The sequence below is a fragment of the Anneissia japonica genome, unplaced genomic scaffold (assembly GCF_011630105.1).
Source record: "Anneissia japonica isolate Jap-2015-1 unplaced genomic scaffold, ASM1163010v1 scaffold287774_len439945_cov178, whole genome shotgun sequence".
Lineage (NCBI taxonomy): Eukaryota > Metazoa > Echinodermata > Crinoidea > Comatulida > Comatulidae > Anneissia > Anneissia japonica.
This window is the reverse complement of record NW_022725867.1, coordinates 266,147-279,271: the sequence shown is the minus strand read 5'-3', so window position 1 is coordinate 279,271 and position 13,125 is coordinate 266,147. Positions and strand designations below refer to the sequence as shown.

The following is a 13,125-nucleotide window of genomic DNA, read 5'->3' as shown; positions in this document are numbered from 1 at the left end:
TGTGCAATATGTGCTATATAAATATAACATTATTATTATTATTATCATGTGACCAGCATAGGATAGGGCCGTTCCACTAAGCTCCACCCCTTGGATACTGTTGCTGTAGTGTGGGACCTTAAATAGTGTAAACATACTTCTTGGTTGTTTGTGGACACATGCAGGTATTCCTGGCTGTTGAATAACAGCTTCTGATTGGTCAGTTGTTGGGTTAGATTGACACTCCTTAGAGGTGCATTACACTAGTCATCTGTCATCCACAGCCTTAAGCTCTGTCCAGGTTATCAAATATTCTTTGACAAAAAAATGTTGTGTACCAATATGTACCTATATATATGGTCACATGATATAAGGTCATCATGACCATATTTAGGCAAGTCACATGTTTTTGTCAAATAAAATGTGATAGTCACCTGTGTTTGAATCAACTTCTTGAGTATCTTTGCCGAACATGTAAAGCTCGCCCTCTTTAGTCACCATAGCACTGCTGCCGCTGTTACATGCCGCAAATACCGTATGCTTTCCATCCATTTTGAGCACTTTCTTAGGTTTGTTTGGTTTGGCGTTCCTCTGTCCTTTCACTAGTAATCAAATACAATTCAGAATTAATTTCAGAATTATAAGAGGTTGTTAATGAAGATTTAATAAGGTACATAACTGACAGAGATTGAAACCAAAACCATCATAACACAATTCCAATAAAATTATTATTAATAATGTCAATATATATAGACAGACAATAAACAGAATCAAAACAAAATCCTAATTCTGCCACAAAAGCAAAATATACTGATATTCATGTTGTATGTAATCAATCAAAATCTACAGCCACATCAAATCCAGTGCAAAAAGAATTTGTGCATACATGATCATTGCATAAACAAAAGGAAAAGTCATGCATCATAGTAAGGAATTAATGACAATTGTTCCTAAGAAGTTACATGCAAATTTTTGTGCACAAGTGATAATTGTTTCGATGGAAAACTAGCCAAAAGTAAATTTTAAAATTTCCAAAATATTTAGTAAATATGAAGATGAGGAATGCATTTTACATACCTTGATCTCCGTCTTCTCCCCGTCTTGCGAGCCCAGTGAAATAAACAGCGCCATCATCGGCTACCATGAGGGCATGGTGGCCCTCATGTCCAACGGCACACTGGACAATCTTGGGTGACTTCTGTATCGTGAGGGGTGTCCACTTGGTTGCCCCTTGCCCCTCCCGTTTCATGCCCAGGCTATGAGCTTTGCCAGCAAACATTACCTGGCAATAAACAAGAAAGATATCTTGAAAATGGATACAAACGCAATATTAATCTTTATATTCTCTTTTTATATATTTTTCATTGTATTGCTATTACATAACAACATAAATATGAAATAATTTATGCACAGGGATGTAGTATAGGAAATTATACTAAAGACACAATGCGCTAAAAAGCCAACAAGAGGTTACGGGAAATAATGACTATAAATAATCAAAATTTCACGAATCTAATGTCAAAAAGTAGCCAATAAACATTTCTATTTGGTATTTTATGTATATGAATGGATTAAAAAAATGTGTATATTATATTTATATAGATGCAGAAATTGGCTTAATCTCTATTTTTAAAAAAAATTAAGTTTTAATATTCGATTTCACAGATGTGTTCTTTTGTGCAATTTTTATTTGAATTTTAATGACTTTTAGTCACTTTAATGACTTTTAGCCACTTCGGTTTTTAACTGCCAGCCATGGATATATGTATTTTATACCGAATTAAAAAAATTAATAATGAAGTTAATAAAATAACTTGAATGTAATATGAAACAGACAACAAAATAATAATATTGATATCAACAATGTTCCTATACCGATTAGCATTAAGACCAACTCAGACAATGTCGTACAACACAGCCCAACGTGATTTGTTGTCGTGTCCGGTCTGTGTGAGTTTGTGAGACGCAATGGTCGGGGGCAGTCTTGTCACAGAATATTAACCATGCTTAATATTTCTCACGACGGCTTAAGACTGTCCTCAACGATGAATTGCATCAGGTTGTGCGACGCTGTCTGAGTTGACCTTTAAGTAATAAATTCTCAATGCTGCATTACTTAATCACAGCCAACGGCCAACCATGCTTTAGTTTAAGGAGTACGTTTAATTATAAAGGGCCACATCTTTATTTTTAATTCTATCAAAATATCAAACTCCAAGAGCTCAATCACCCAGCGCATAGACATGATGCGCTATACAAATCCAACAATTATTATTATTATTACTTCCACAGAACATCAAGAAAAAAAATGAGGTAATAATCTAAGATATTATTTTAGAATATGAACAGTTACAAGATCTAGCTAGGCTATGCTAGTGTTTACCTTTCCAGCATTGGTGCGTGCAAAGGCGAAATCTTTGCCAGCTGTTATTTCTAAGCAATCAATGTCTGCTCCTAGATCTGGAAATGAAAACATTTAATATTTTCCTGTTATTGTCAATAGACAAAATTAACAATATATAAATACTGATAACAAAACTAAATAACAAATGTGTTTCTCATATTCAATATAATAATAATAATAAACTTTTAAAGCGCCGGTATCCGTTTAAAGAAAACGCTCATGGCGCCCCTTCAAAAGAAGTAAAAAATATGACCACCAAAAGAAACAATAATATATATTCTTACCAAGTATATGTTTTGTTTTGTCTTTGGCTTGGTCTGTAAGTGGTGGGCCGTAGACTTCTGTGCTTTTTCTGGCAAGTTTCACGTACAAATCACTTCCCTTTTGTTGACCCATGTTGGAGGGATGCCAAGTTTGAATCCGGAATGTGTCCTTATTAAGAAAATCAATTTATAAGGTTTTACTTACTGATAATAATGTACCTATGTGTGGTCATGGTGATTTTTATTAAAATTATTCTTTCAAAAGTACACAGTATGCTCACCTGGTCTGTTGCTGTTACAGAACCAATCTGCTCACCATCACTGAACATAACAGCTGGGACAGAGTTACCTGAAATTAAAAAAACATGTGACATGCCCAAATATGGTCATGATGACAACACATCATGACCATGTATAGGCACATTATGACTATATATGGGCATATAGAAGTTTTAAAGTCTGAACAGAGCTTTATACTAGGGCGCTTTGATTGCATGACGCGGTAGAATCTATAATTTAATGACGTCACTAATATTTCATCTGCGCATGCTAGAACATTCAGTTCTCGTTGTGTGCGTTCTAGGACACAACTTGGCCAAAATTTTTGTTGTGTAGAGAACGCATGACTAAATCCGCTATAGAATCGCATCGTCACGCAAATCGAAAGCATCCTAGGGATACATTTGATACGTTTAGAGGTAAATGCAAGCAAAACCGATTGCTTATGAGGTAAACGTTAGAGAATAACTCATGCGGCGTCATAGTGCTTCATGTTAACATTACTCTACAATGACTGGGGCTAAAATGAACCAGATAATCGTGGTAGTCCACTACTACTAAACTTGCATTGGGCTCCGTACATTTTTAAGTAATTATATGAAGAGGGTTCTCAAACCAGCGACAATTAATGTGGCACGTCTGCCTTATCGGACACTCGATTGGCAAAGATCAGATATAGATCATTTCTTACAGATACCTCTGCAGGTAAATTAAAGGTAAATGTGTTTCATGTAAAGCAATGTCCAGATTATCATACTGTATTTGACAAAAACAAGTGACATGTCTAAATATGGTCATGATGACATCACATTATGACCATATATAGACACATCATGACTATATATGGGCATACAACAGTTTTTCGTCAAAGAAAATTTGATAATCTGGAGCAAGCTTACAGCTTTGTCTACACTATCAAATTTTTTATGTGACAAAAAATGTGATGTGCCCATATATGGGTACGATGACGTCATATCACATATCATCAAATTGTATCAAAAAATGTTGAACGCATTCAACTCTATGTTCCATCAAATTTTATGTGATCCTTTTTTGTGATAAAATTTGATAGTGTAGACAAAGCTTTAAATACCACAAAGAAAACGTAAACATGACTAACCTGGGATGGGTAAAGGTGAGGTTTGGTCTTCTACTAGTTTCTCTGATTGAATATGCCTGACTTGTCCAGGTTTTTCACGTGAACAGAACAAGAGCCGGCCATTAACCACTCCAAGCCACCCTGGGTGGTCTTTAGAAAACTCAGGATTTTGATGGTAAATATGACCCTAGCCAAGAAATAAAATGATCTATTACATAAAAATATAACAAGCATCAAAATCTGTTTTAACATATGCGGTTTGCCATCCAAACACAGAGTACTGTCGCTAAATGTTGAACTGAGAGATTTTCATCAGCTCATCTGTTATTTCAGCATCCTCATCCTCGTCTTCTTGCTTCTCGCTGATGTTACTTAGAGCAATTGCCCGTTCCTGAACTTCACGTTTGAGAAGGCACTGTCGGACCGCTGCGTATACATTAAAAGCTGATGGATTGCTCTGTAGTTCGACGAGCGGTGCCTGCAGATTACCTGTCTCTTATACACATCTAGATACAAATCAATTGTGATGTTGGTAGTTTATGAATGAGATACTCACTTGGATAAACCGACTAATTCAAAAGCAGTCGCTTTATCCAGGTAAGTATTTATGAAATAGAGTGCCATCTTTCTTGGAAACCTATGTTTCTAAAATAATGTCAAGCTGATGTAAAGCATCTCCTTACCCTAATAGTGCCCGCATATCCAGTGCCCACTCTGTAAAGTCCATCATTATTGTGAATGTACATAAAAGCACCGTCAGTAGCTATTGTCGCAGGTTGCGTACTGCTTCTGATACCTACACGAAACGTTCAAGAAATATTTATCAACTGTCAACTACACTGCTGTTAACTAAGTAAGTCACCATGAAGGAATAGGCTCAGAAACTAAACAACTGTCCAGACTACCAAATTTTATGACAAAAACCTGTGACATGCCTAAATATGGTCATGATGACATCACATCATGACCATATATAGCCACATCATGACCATATATAGGCATATCATGACTATTTATGGGCATACAACAGTTTTTGTCAAAGATTTAGTATGGACAGAGAGCTTTAAGAAATATTAATAATAAATAATAATAGTTGGATTTGCATACACCATGCATTTTATCAGGTATATTTTGAAGCAGCGCCACCAACATCTTGCAACTTTTCAGGATTATCAGCAACCTACCCTGAGCAGCTGTTTTAGTGTTTAGTTACAAATAGAAGCTTGCAGCGGATAATGCTGCTAGACCTTTGCTATAGCAGCAACAGACAAGAGGTACAATCTTCTGCTAATTACTCTATGTAAACACTGAAATAGATTTTTTTTTGTTTTTAATATCAACATTTTGTTCTTTTTTCATTTTAAAATATTTGTTCTCGTTAGTAATTTAGTTTTACCCGAAATGCTAAACCTAATGAAGTTCTCCAGTGGTAGTTGCCAGGTTCTCGGAAATTTTCATTTCAAATTTAGCGAAAATGGTGTGTAGCGCATCATGCAAAAAGCCTCTATGCATCTAGTGATTAAGCTCTTTGAGTTTTGATAATTTTAAAGTTGATGTGGCCCTATAAAACTAAAGCTACTCCTTCAACTAAAGCATGGTTGGATGTATGCTCAGAGGAGGCCCTATAAAACTAAAGCTATTCCTTCAACTAAAGCATGGTTGGATGTAGGCTCAGAGGAGGCCCTATAAAACTAAACCTACTCCTTCAACTAAAGCATGGTTGGATGTAGGCTCAGAGGAGTTATCTACAGTATGCTATACAGTGGTTGTACAAGAAAAAAAAAGGTGTGTACCATGTATTTTCCATTTCTCCACTTGTGATTGGTCCGTGACACCGTCAGTCTCCCAGTCCGGCTGACATATGCTACCAATTAATACCGACTGTAAGCTACGTTGGAGGTTAGAAACAATTGCTGGAATCTGCAATTTTAATTTAAAAAAATTATGATAAACAAATTTACAGAGCAATTCATAACTTTAGATATTATGAGCCTTATTACATCAAATTTATCGAAATACAGCCCTGTTAAGACAAAAACATACCTAAATATGGTCATGATGACATCACATCATGATTATATATAGTCACATCATGACTAAATATGGGCATATAATAGTTTTTTGTAAAAAAAGAAATTTGATAATCTGGACAGTGCTTTAAATGTTTAGTTTATTCACACTTACCTTCATCTGATTACCAGTCATGTGGTGCGGGCTCATAAGTATTGCTGATACTGCCGACAACAACTTGCCCGTGTCGCCACGGGCTATCACCATACTCAACAGACATGATGTGCTAAGCGAGAGCAGTTCTTTAGCCCGTCTAGCTGGTGTGTCGGGGCTACATGGACTAGTGGACAACTGTAGAAGCAGTTGGAACAGTGAGTCTGTGGGCAAATTGACTTTTTGTTAATGATTTTCATTTTCCAATATTTCTGAATTCTCACATCAATAGCACTGCTCTCAGATATCAAGAAAAAATACATTGAGATTAACTTCATTAGTAAGGGAGAGAAAACACACGAGATGACGAGATAAAATAAAGAGGGTGAGATATCTTTAATATCAATCTCAGGTATCATTAGATCAGTTGGCGAGTAACATGGGTACATTTACTAAATCACACTAACGCTCGGCACAGACTCAATACACATTTTCTAATCAGACTGTCTCTGATAACTTAGGCTTGTTTCAGAAATATCTGTTCAAACAAATAGTGCCTTACACTTCACACAAGGACCTACTTCGCCAAACGTGATGCAACATAAAACAGCATATTTTATCTCCTGATAGTTCTTACCCATTACTTCTGGTGGTTCTTTTGATAGGCCCTCCGGTGTTTGTCCTTGCAACATATCTAGAAGAGCTTCCATCGCCCGAAAGCACAGGTGTGGGTGAGTTCTATAGGTTTCCCGCACAAGCTCAAACATACTCCGTAGGCCTATTCCTACAATCTACGCACAAAAAAGTACAGTAGGTAATTCAGATCATTTCCTTAAATTATTATTTTTTAAATACAAATCATCAAAAGGTTTTAATAAGTCTTCACAACTAATCCATGTAGGAATATTGATTGTATCCAATGAATCTGGAATCCACATTACTAACTGATTCTGGTGCTGATACAGGTATTTATAATGTGCCTCTTACTTGAGGTTATGAATCACAGTTCTAAGAATCTGTCTGTGCACTATCTTGTTTTGTGTATCAAATGAGTGTGATATGACATCATCATTTCCATATATAAGGTGATACAGGGATGTAGATATGGTGGGCGTAGATGGGTGGGGCCACCAGCCTTGAAGTTTTCCATCCAGTCTAAAGCAAATTTCATGGACCTCTACCCACCCTTATTAACCCACATTTCCATCCTTAAAATCCACTCTTATTATTTAGAGTTTAGCAATTTTATCACCTACCCACCCTTAAAATGTCTATCAACCATCCTTAGTTTTTTACAGCTACAACCCCGCTGATATGACTTCTTAAGTCCATATGAGCAAATACCACAAATTTGTTGCACAAAACTTGATAGTGGATAAAGCTTAAGGAATAAAGTCCCATGCCAACCTTTGGTAGTTTCATCAGCTCATCTGTTATTTCAGCATCCTCATCCTCGTCTTCTTGCTTCTCGCTGATGTTACTTAGAGCAATTGCCCGTTCCTGAACTTCACGTTTGAGAAGGCACTGTCGGACCGCTGCGTATACATTAAAAGCTGATGGATTGCTCTGTAGTTCGACGAGCGGTGCCTGCAGATTACTATTGTCCAAGGAACATTCCGCCTAATTGGAAATAATAAAACATTACTAAAACAACATTACAAAATAACTAGTGAAAATACCCCCATTAACATCCATTATGTAAAAAAAAAGGTTTTTGAATAATTAAATGTTAATACTGTTAAAGGAAGCTGTTAACTACCTGTAAGCAATCATGTTAACAGTTATCATTATTTGCATTAATTCTATTGAGGGATTCCTTTAAACACAGAACTGAGATATTTCATTTATTAAAAATGTTAAAATGTTTGAGATTCTATGAAATACAAACTACAATGTCAAAAAATAGGAAGTTTTAAAATACACATACTTTTTCCTTTACACCTTTTTTACTCTTTTTCTTTGTCTTCTTTTTCACGGAACTCTTTTTTCTGTAAGTTAAAGAAACATTTGGAAAAATATTTGATGCCAGATGATGTCCAAGAAAAGGCACAGCACCTGGCCATGTTAACAAAATAAAATAAAACATGTCAACCAAAATACAGAAGAAAAAAAAATAATGTGCTTGAATAGGCCTAGAACATTATGATGTTATAATTAACACCCACAACACGAAAAGTTCCATTTTCAGTTGTAATAAAAGTGTCTCGGTCGGGAGCTGTGTATGTGGCTTGCAAGATTCAATAAATATGACGTAGGGCTAGGCCCTAGTTAGTTGGCTAAGCTTAATGGTTTATGCACCTACCTTGGGAGGGCATAGATAGGACCAAGCCAAGGTTAGATATTTGGTTTAGCTTCACTTTATAGCCTAGGCTACAGTAAGTAAGAGAGGCCTGAAGTTAGTAAGTAGGCTAGGCCTAACCTCTAGCCTAGGTAGGGTAACGTTTCATGGCAGATGAACTGAGTATGTTTAAATTATATTTTAAATTAACAATTAAACTTACTTATCTGTATCTTCTTTGTCTTTCACAGAAAATAGATTGTAAAATTTCAGGCCCATTGGATCCCCAACCAGGAAGTCACTTTCCCGATGGTCGATGTTCGACGATTCAAGAGACATGCTAGCCTAATTGTCGTAGAATGTCGCCTGGCCTTCGGCCTAGCTTCCAAACCTGAAGTCATTCACACACAGAAAACGTGTACTAAGTTACAATTTTCCTTAAATTCAGCGAACAGTCTTATATCTCGATCGTCGGAATTTAGTGAAAGAGTAAACATTAGTTTTGGCTGATCAACTGTTTTGCAAAACGGATTTTTTCCAGGTTTCTCTTGCAAAACGCTAGTCAATTAATAGAACGCAAATATCTGTTGCATTGAGTCTACGACCGGTACATGGGAAAAGCTAATCAAAAAAGGGGGCGCTAATACACTTACAAATTATATAACCAAAATGACACTCCCATCTCCATCGAAGAAGGTATTACATTTATTTAATAGACTTGCTCCATTTTGTTACTATAAGTTATAATCATGTAAATAAAAACAGAATAATAAAATTTGGCATACGACATGTCTTCTTATATAGGGCCTATGTGTGTGTAAAACCTAGAGGCACACGCCAATCTCCTCGCCCAAATTTCTCCCACTCAGTCACGGCTCATTACCCATCTTCATCCACGATATTATCATGATTATTATTATCTTACAAAATATATTTATTAATGGTAACATCTAAATAATTTGTATAATAATATTTAATAATATGACAAAAATAAAGATAATAATAATAATAATAATAATAATAATAATAATAATAATAATAATAATAATAATAATAATAATAATAATAATAATACAAATAATGTGTATAAAATAAACATAGGCCCTAATATTAAAAGGCAAGATTGGAAAACAACTGTGATGTGTGGATGGCTGTATCTCGGTATAGATGAAATTAACCAGCTAAAGCAAAATTACTTATTCTTATTAGACATTAAGATTTGAAAAATGTATTATTGCTAATAATTGAATACGATTTTCTGAAGAGCCACAGAAGCAGAAGTGTGCTGGGATCATAACTCCGAAGTCCGAAACCTCGCTCTGCTAATTGTATATTAATTTTAATAATAAATCAATAGCGTCAAACGTCCTTCAAAATTAAATATCGATTTTCTAAAGCAGATTTGTGTAAGAAGCATAGTGGCGCAGCGGGAGCGTGCTGGGCCCATAACCCATAGGTCCGAGGATCGAAACCTCGCTCTGCTAGAACATTTCTGTTTATTTTTTTTTATATAAATGAAGATCGTTAAACTTATATCCTTCAAAAGTGAATATCGATTTTTTGAAGCAGATTTAAGAAGCAGAGTGGCGCAGCGGGAGCGTGCTGGGCCCATAACCCAGAGGTCCGAGGATCGAAACCTCGCTCTGCTAGAACATTTCTATTCATTTTTTATATAAATGAAGAGCGTAAACTTATATCTTTCAAAAGTGAATATCGATTTTCTGAAACAAATTCGTGTGAGGAGCAGAGTGGCGCAGCGGAAGCGTGCTAAGCCCATAACCCAGAGGTCCGAGGATCGAAACCTCGCTCTGCTAGACCACTTCTATTCATTTTTTATATAAATGAGGATCGTAAACTTATATCCTTCAAAAGTGAAATTAACCAGCTAAAGCAAAATTACTTATTCTTATTAGACATTAAGATTTGAAAAATGTATTATTGCTAATAATTGAATACGATTTTCTGAAGAGCCACAGAAGCAGAAGTGTGCTGGGATCATAACTCCGAAGTCCGAAACCTCGATCTGCTAATTGTATATTAATTTTAATAATAAATCAATAGCGTCAAACGTCCTTCAAAAGTAAATATCGATTTTCTGAAGCAGATTTGTGTAAGAAGCAGAGTGGCGCAGTGGGAGCGTGCTGGGCCCATAACCCAGAGGTCCGAGGATCGAAACCTCGCTCTGCTAGACCACTTCTATTCATTTTTTTTATATAAATGAGGAGCGTAAACTTATATCCTTCAAAAGTGAATATCGATTTTCTGAAGCAGAGTGGCGCAGCGGGAGCGTGCTGGGCCAATAACCCAGAGGTCCGAGGATCGAAACCTCGCTCTGCTAGAACATTTCTATTCCTTTTTTTTTCATTTATATAAATGAAGCGCGTAAACTTATATCCTTCAAAAGTGAATATCGATTTTCCGGAACAAAATTCGTGTGAGGAGCAGAGTGGCGCAGCTGGAGCGTGCTGGGCCCATAACCCAGAGGTCCGAGAATCGAAACCTCGCTCTGCTAGAACATTTATATTTATTTTTTATATAAATGACTTGAAGAGCGTAAACTTATATCCTTCAAAAGTGAATATCGATTTTCTGAAACAAAACTTCGTGTGAGGAGCAGAGTGGCGCAGCGGGAGCGTGTTGGGCCCATAACCCAGAGGTCCAAGGATCGAAACCTCGCTCTGCTAGAACATATCTATTCATTTTTTATATAAATGAAGAGCGTAAACTTATATCCTTCAAAAGTGAATATCGATTTTCTGAAACAAATTCGTGTGAGGAGCAGAGTGGCGCAGCGGGAGCGTGCTGGGCCCATAACACAGAGGTCCGAGAATCGAAACCTCGCTCTGCTGGAACATTTCTATTCATTTTTTATATAAATGAAGAGCGTAAACTTATATCTTTCAAAAGTGAATATCGATTTTCTGAAACAAATTCGTCTAAGGAGCAGAGTGGCGCAGCGGGAGCGTGCTGGGCCCATAACCCAGAGGTCCGAGAATCGAAACCTCGCTCTGCTAGAACATATCTATTCATTTTTCATTTATATAAATGAAGAGCGTAAACTTATATCCTTCAAAAAGTGAATATCGATTTTCTGAAACAAATTCGTGTGAGGAGCAGAGTGGCGCAGCGGAAGCGTGCTGGGCCCATAACACATTAAGATTTGAAAAATGTATTATTGCTAATAATTGAATACGATTTTCTGAAGAGCCACAGAAGCAGAAGTGTGCTGGGATCATAACTCCGAAGTCCGAAACCTCGATCTGCTAATTGTATATTAATTTTAATAATAAATCAATAGCGTCAAACGTCCTTCAAAAGTAAATATCGATTTTCTGAAGCAGATCTGTGTAAGAAGCAGAGTGGCGCAGTGGGAGCGTGCTGGGCCCATAACCCAGAGGTCCGAGGATCGAAACCTCGCTCTGCTAGACCACTTCTATTCATTTTTTTTTATATAAATGAGGAGCGTTAAACTTAAATCGTTTAAAAAGCGAGTTTCGAATTTTTAAAGTGCTTTGTGGAAGCAGCAGAGTGGCGTAGCGGAAGCGGACTGGCCAATAACCCAGAGGTGCGAGGATCGAACCTTAATGTGCTAGAAATTTTTAAATTTCTTTCATATAAAGAAATAGCGTTAAACGTCGATCCGAGGATCGTAAACCTCGCTCTATTAAAACATTTTCTATTTTGTTTAATATAAGTAAATAGCGTTACTTATCGATCAAAAAGTAATTTTGATTTTGTGAAAGACCTTTGTGTAAGAAGCAGAATTAAAGGGGGTCCGGGGTTCCTCCATAAGAAAATGTTGATTCCTAGATGGCAAGAAATGGTTTCCCAACTTCCGAGGTGTCTTTTAATGAAAAGTCCTTCAAAATTTAAGGTTTCCCCCTCTCAAAAACGGTCAGTTAATCTCATTCTTATTACAGTATATAGGCCTACTATGTGTGTATATACATAAAATTGAGTAGGCCTATATGCATACATAGGCCTATTCTTTTTTTCATGAATCGATAAACACCAGAAAGAAAGGGGTCCGGCGGTCCTCCAAGTGGCGTGTAATAATTCTTGAAATGGAGGGTGAGGGGGGGGGGCGAAGGTGAAGTGGGAAGGGGTTCGATGATCGATTGAGGGGTGCTAATTTGCAAAATAAAGTGGTTTTAGGTGTTTTTTTAAAGAACTTGACAGTGATTTTGGGGGGCCCACTGGGGTGGGGACAAGTAGTTTTTAGAGGGGCGTGCGCCACCCCGCGCACTCCCTACGTCACTGGGTCCTCCCCTGAAAAAATGTTGATACCTAAATGGCAGGAAATGTACTTTCCCAACTTCTATTTTGGGAAATAAAAAAGGTCTAGATTTTTTTTTTTATTTATATATTTTTTTTGCCCGGGGGTGGGGTCAGTACCCCGACCCCCACTCAGATCCGTCAATGAGATAGCGTTAAACTCTAGTAGCGCTTAAAAAGTGAATTTCAATTTTCTGAAGCTGGAGCTTGTATAAGAAACAGAGGTGGCGCAGCGGAAGCGTGCTCTGCTCTGCATGAAAACCTTGCTCTGTAAAGAATTTTGTTTATATTTATTGTTAAACCACAACGTATCATTTCAAGAAGTGAAGGCGATTTTCTGAATTGACTTGCATAAGAAGCAGAGTGGCGCAGCGGGAGCGTGCTG

The 13,125-nt window shown here is 36.9% G+C and overlaps 1 protein-coding gene and 8 non-coding genes across 9 annotated transcripts in view; 8 read left to right on the top strand and 1 right to left on the bottom strand.

The window, feature by feature from the left end:
• Positions 1 to 9,056, bottom strand: part of LOC117112946 (E3 ubiquitin-protein ligase MYCBP2-like) — a 52,905-nt gene extending 43,849 nt beyond the window's left edge. The window contains exons 1-13 of the mRNA XM_033256165.1: positions 8,689 to 9,056; positions 8,115 to 8,175; positions 7,595 to 7,807; positions 6,825 to 6,978; positions 6,209 to 6,411; positions 5,818 to 5,944; positions 4,708 to 4,820; positions 4,046 to 4,211; positions 2,928 to 2,995; positions 2,668 to 2,815; positions 2,363 to 2,439; positions 1,057 to 1,261; positions 414 to 581 (exon numbers count right to left, since the gene is read on the bottom strand). Coding sequence (XP_033112056.1) covers positions 414 to 581; positions 1,057 to 1,261; positions 2,363 to 2,439; positions 2,668 to 2,815; positions 2,928 to 2,995; positions 4,046 to 4,211; positions 4,708 to 4,820; positions 5,818 to 5,944; positions 6,209 to 6,411; positions 6,825 to 6,978; positions 7,595 to 7,807; positions 8,115 to 8,175; positions 8,689 to 8,804 — 1,819 coding nt within the window. The 5' untranslated portion in view covers positions 8,805 to 9,056. The remainder of the gene's footprint in view (positions 1 to 413; positions 582 to 1,056; positions 1,262 to 2,362; positions 2,440 to 2,667; positions 2,816 to 2,927; positions 2,996 to 4,045; positions 4,212 to 4,707; positions 4,821 to 5,817; positions 5,945 to 6,208; positions 6,412 to 6,824; positions 6,979 to 7,594; positions 7,808 to 8,114; positions 8,176 to 8,688) is intronic.
• Positions 9,057 to 9,877: 821 nt separating this feature from the next.
• Positions 9,878 to 9,949, top strand: Trnam-cau. Its single transcript has one exon. It is a non-coding gene; the product is annotated as a tRNA-Met (tRNA).
• A 93-nt stretch (positions 9,950 to 10,042) lies between these two features.
• On the top strand, positions 10,043 to 10,114 carry Trnam-cau. The gene has a single exon. It is a non-coding gene; the product is annotated as a tRNA-Met (tRNA).
• A 93-nt stretch (positions 10,115 to 10,207) lies between these two features.
• Positions 10,208 to 10,279, top strand: Trnam-cau. Its single transcript has one exon. It is a non-coding gene; the product is annotated as a tRNA-Met (tRNA).
• A 302-nt stretch (positions 10,280 to 10,581) lies between these two features.
• On the top strand, positions 10,582 to 10,653 carry Trnam-cau. The gene has a single exon. It is a non-coding gene; the product is annotated as a tRNA-Met (tRNA).
• Positions 10,654 to 10,731: 78 nt separating this feature from the next.
• Positions 10,732 to 10,803, top strand: Trnai-aau. Its single transcript has one exon. It is a non-coding gene; the product is annotated as a tRNA-Ile (tRNA).
• Positions 10,804 to 11,077: 274 nt separating this feature from the next.
• On the top strand, positions 11,078 to 11,149 carry Trnam-cau. The gene has a single exon. It is a non-coding gene; the product is annotated as a tRNA-Met (tRNA).
• A 258-nt stretch (positions 11,150 to 11,407) lies between these two features.
• On the top strand, positions 11,408 to 11,479 carry Trnam-cau. The gene has a single exon. It is a non-coding gene; the product is annotated as a tRNA-Met (tRNA).
• A 339-nt stretch (positions 11,480 to 11,818) lies between these two features.
• On the top strand, positions 11,819 to 11,890 carry Trnam-cau. Its single transcript has one exon. It is a non-coding gene; the product is annotated as a tRNA-Met (tRNA).
• The last annotated feature ends 1,235 nt before the right edge of the window (positions 11,891 to 13,125 follow it).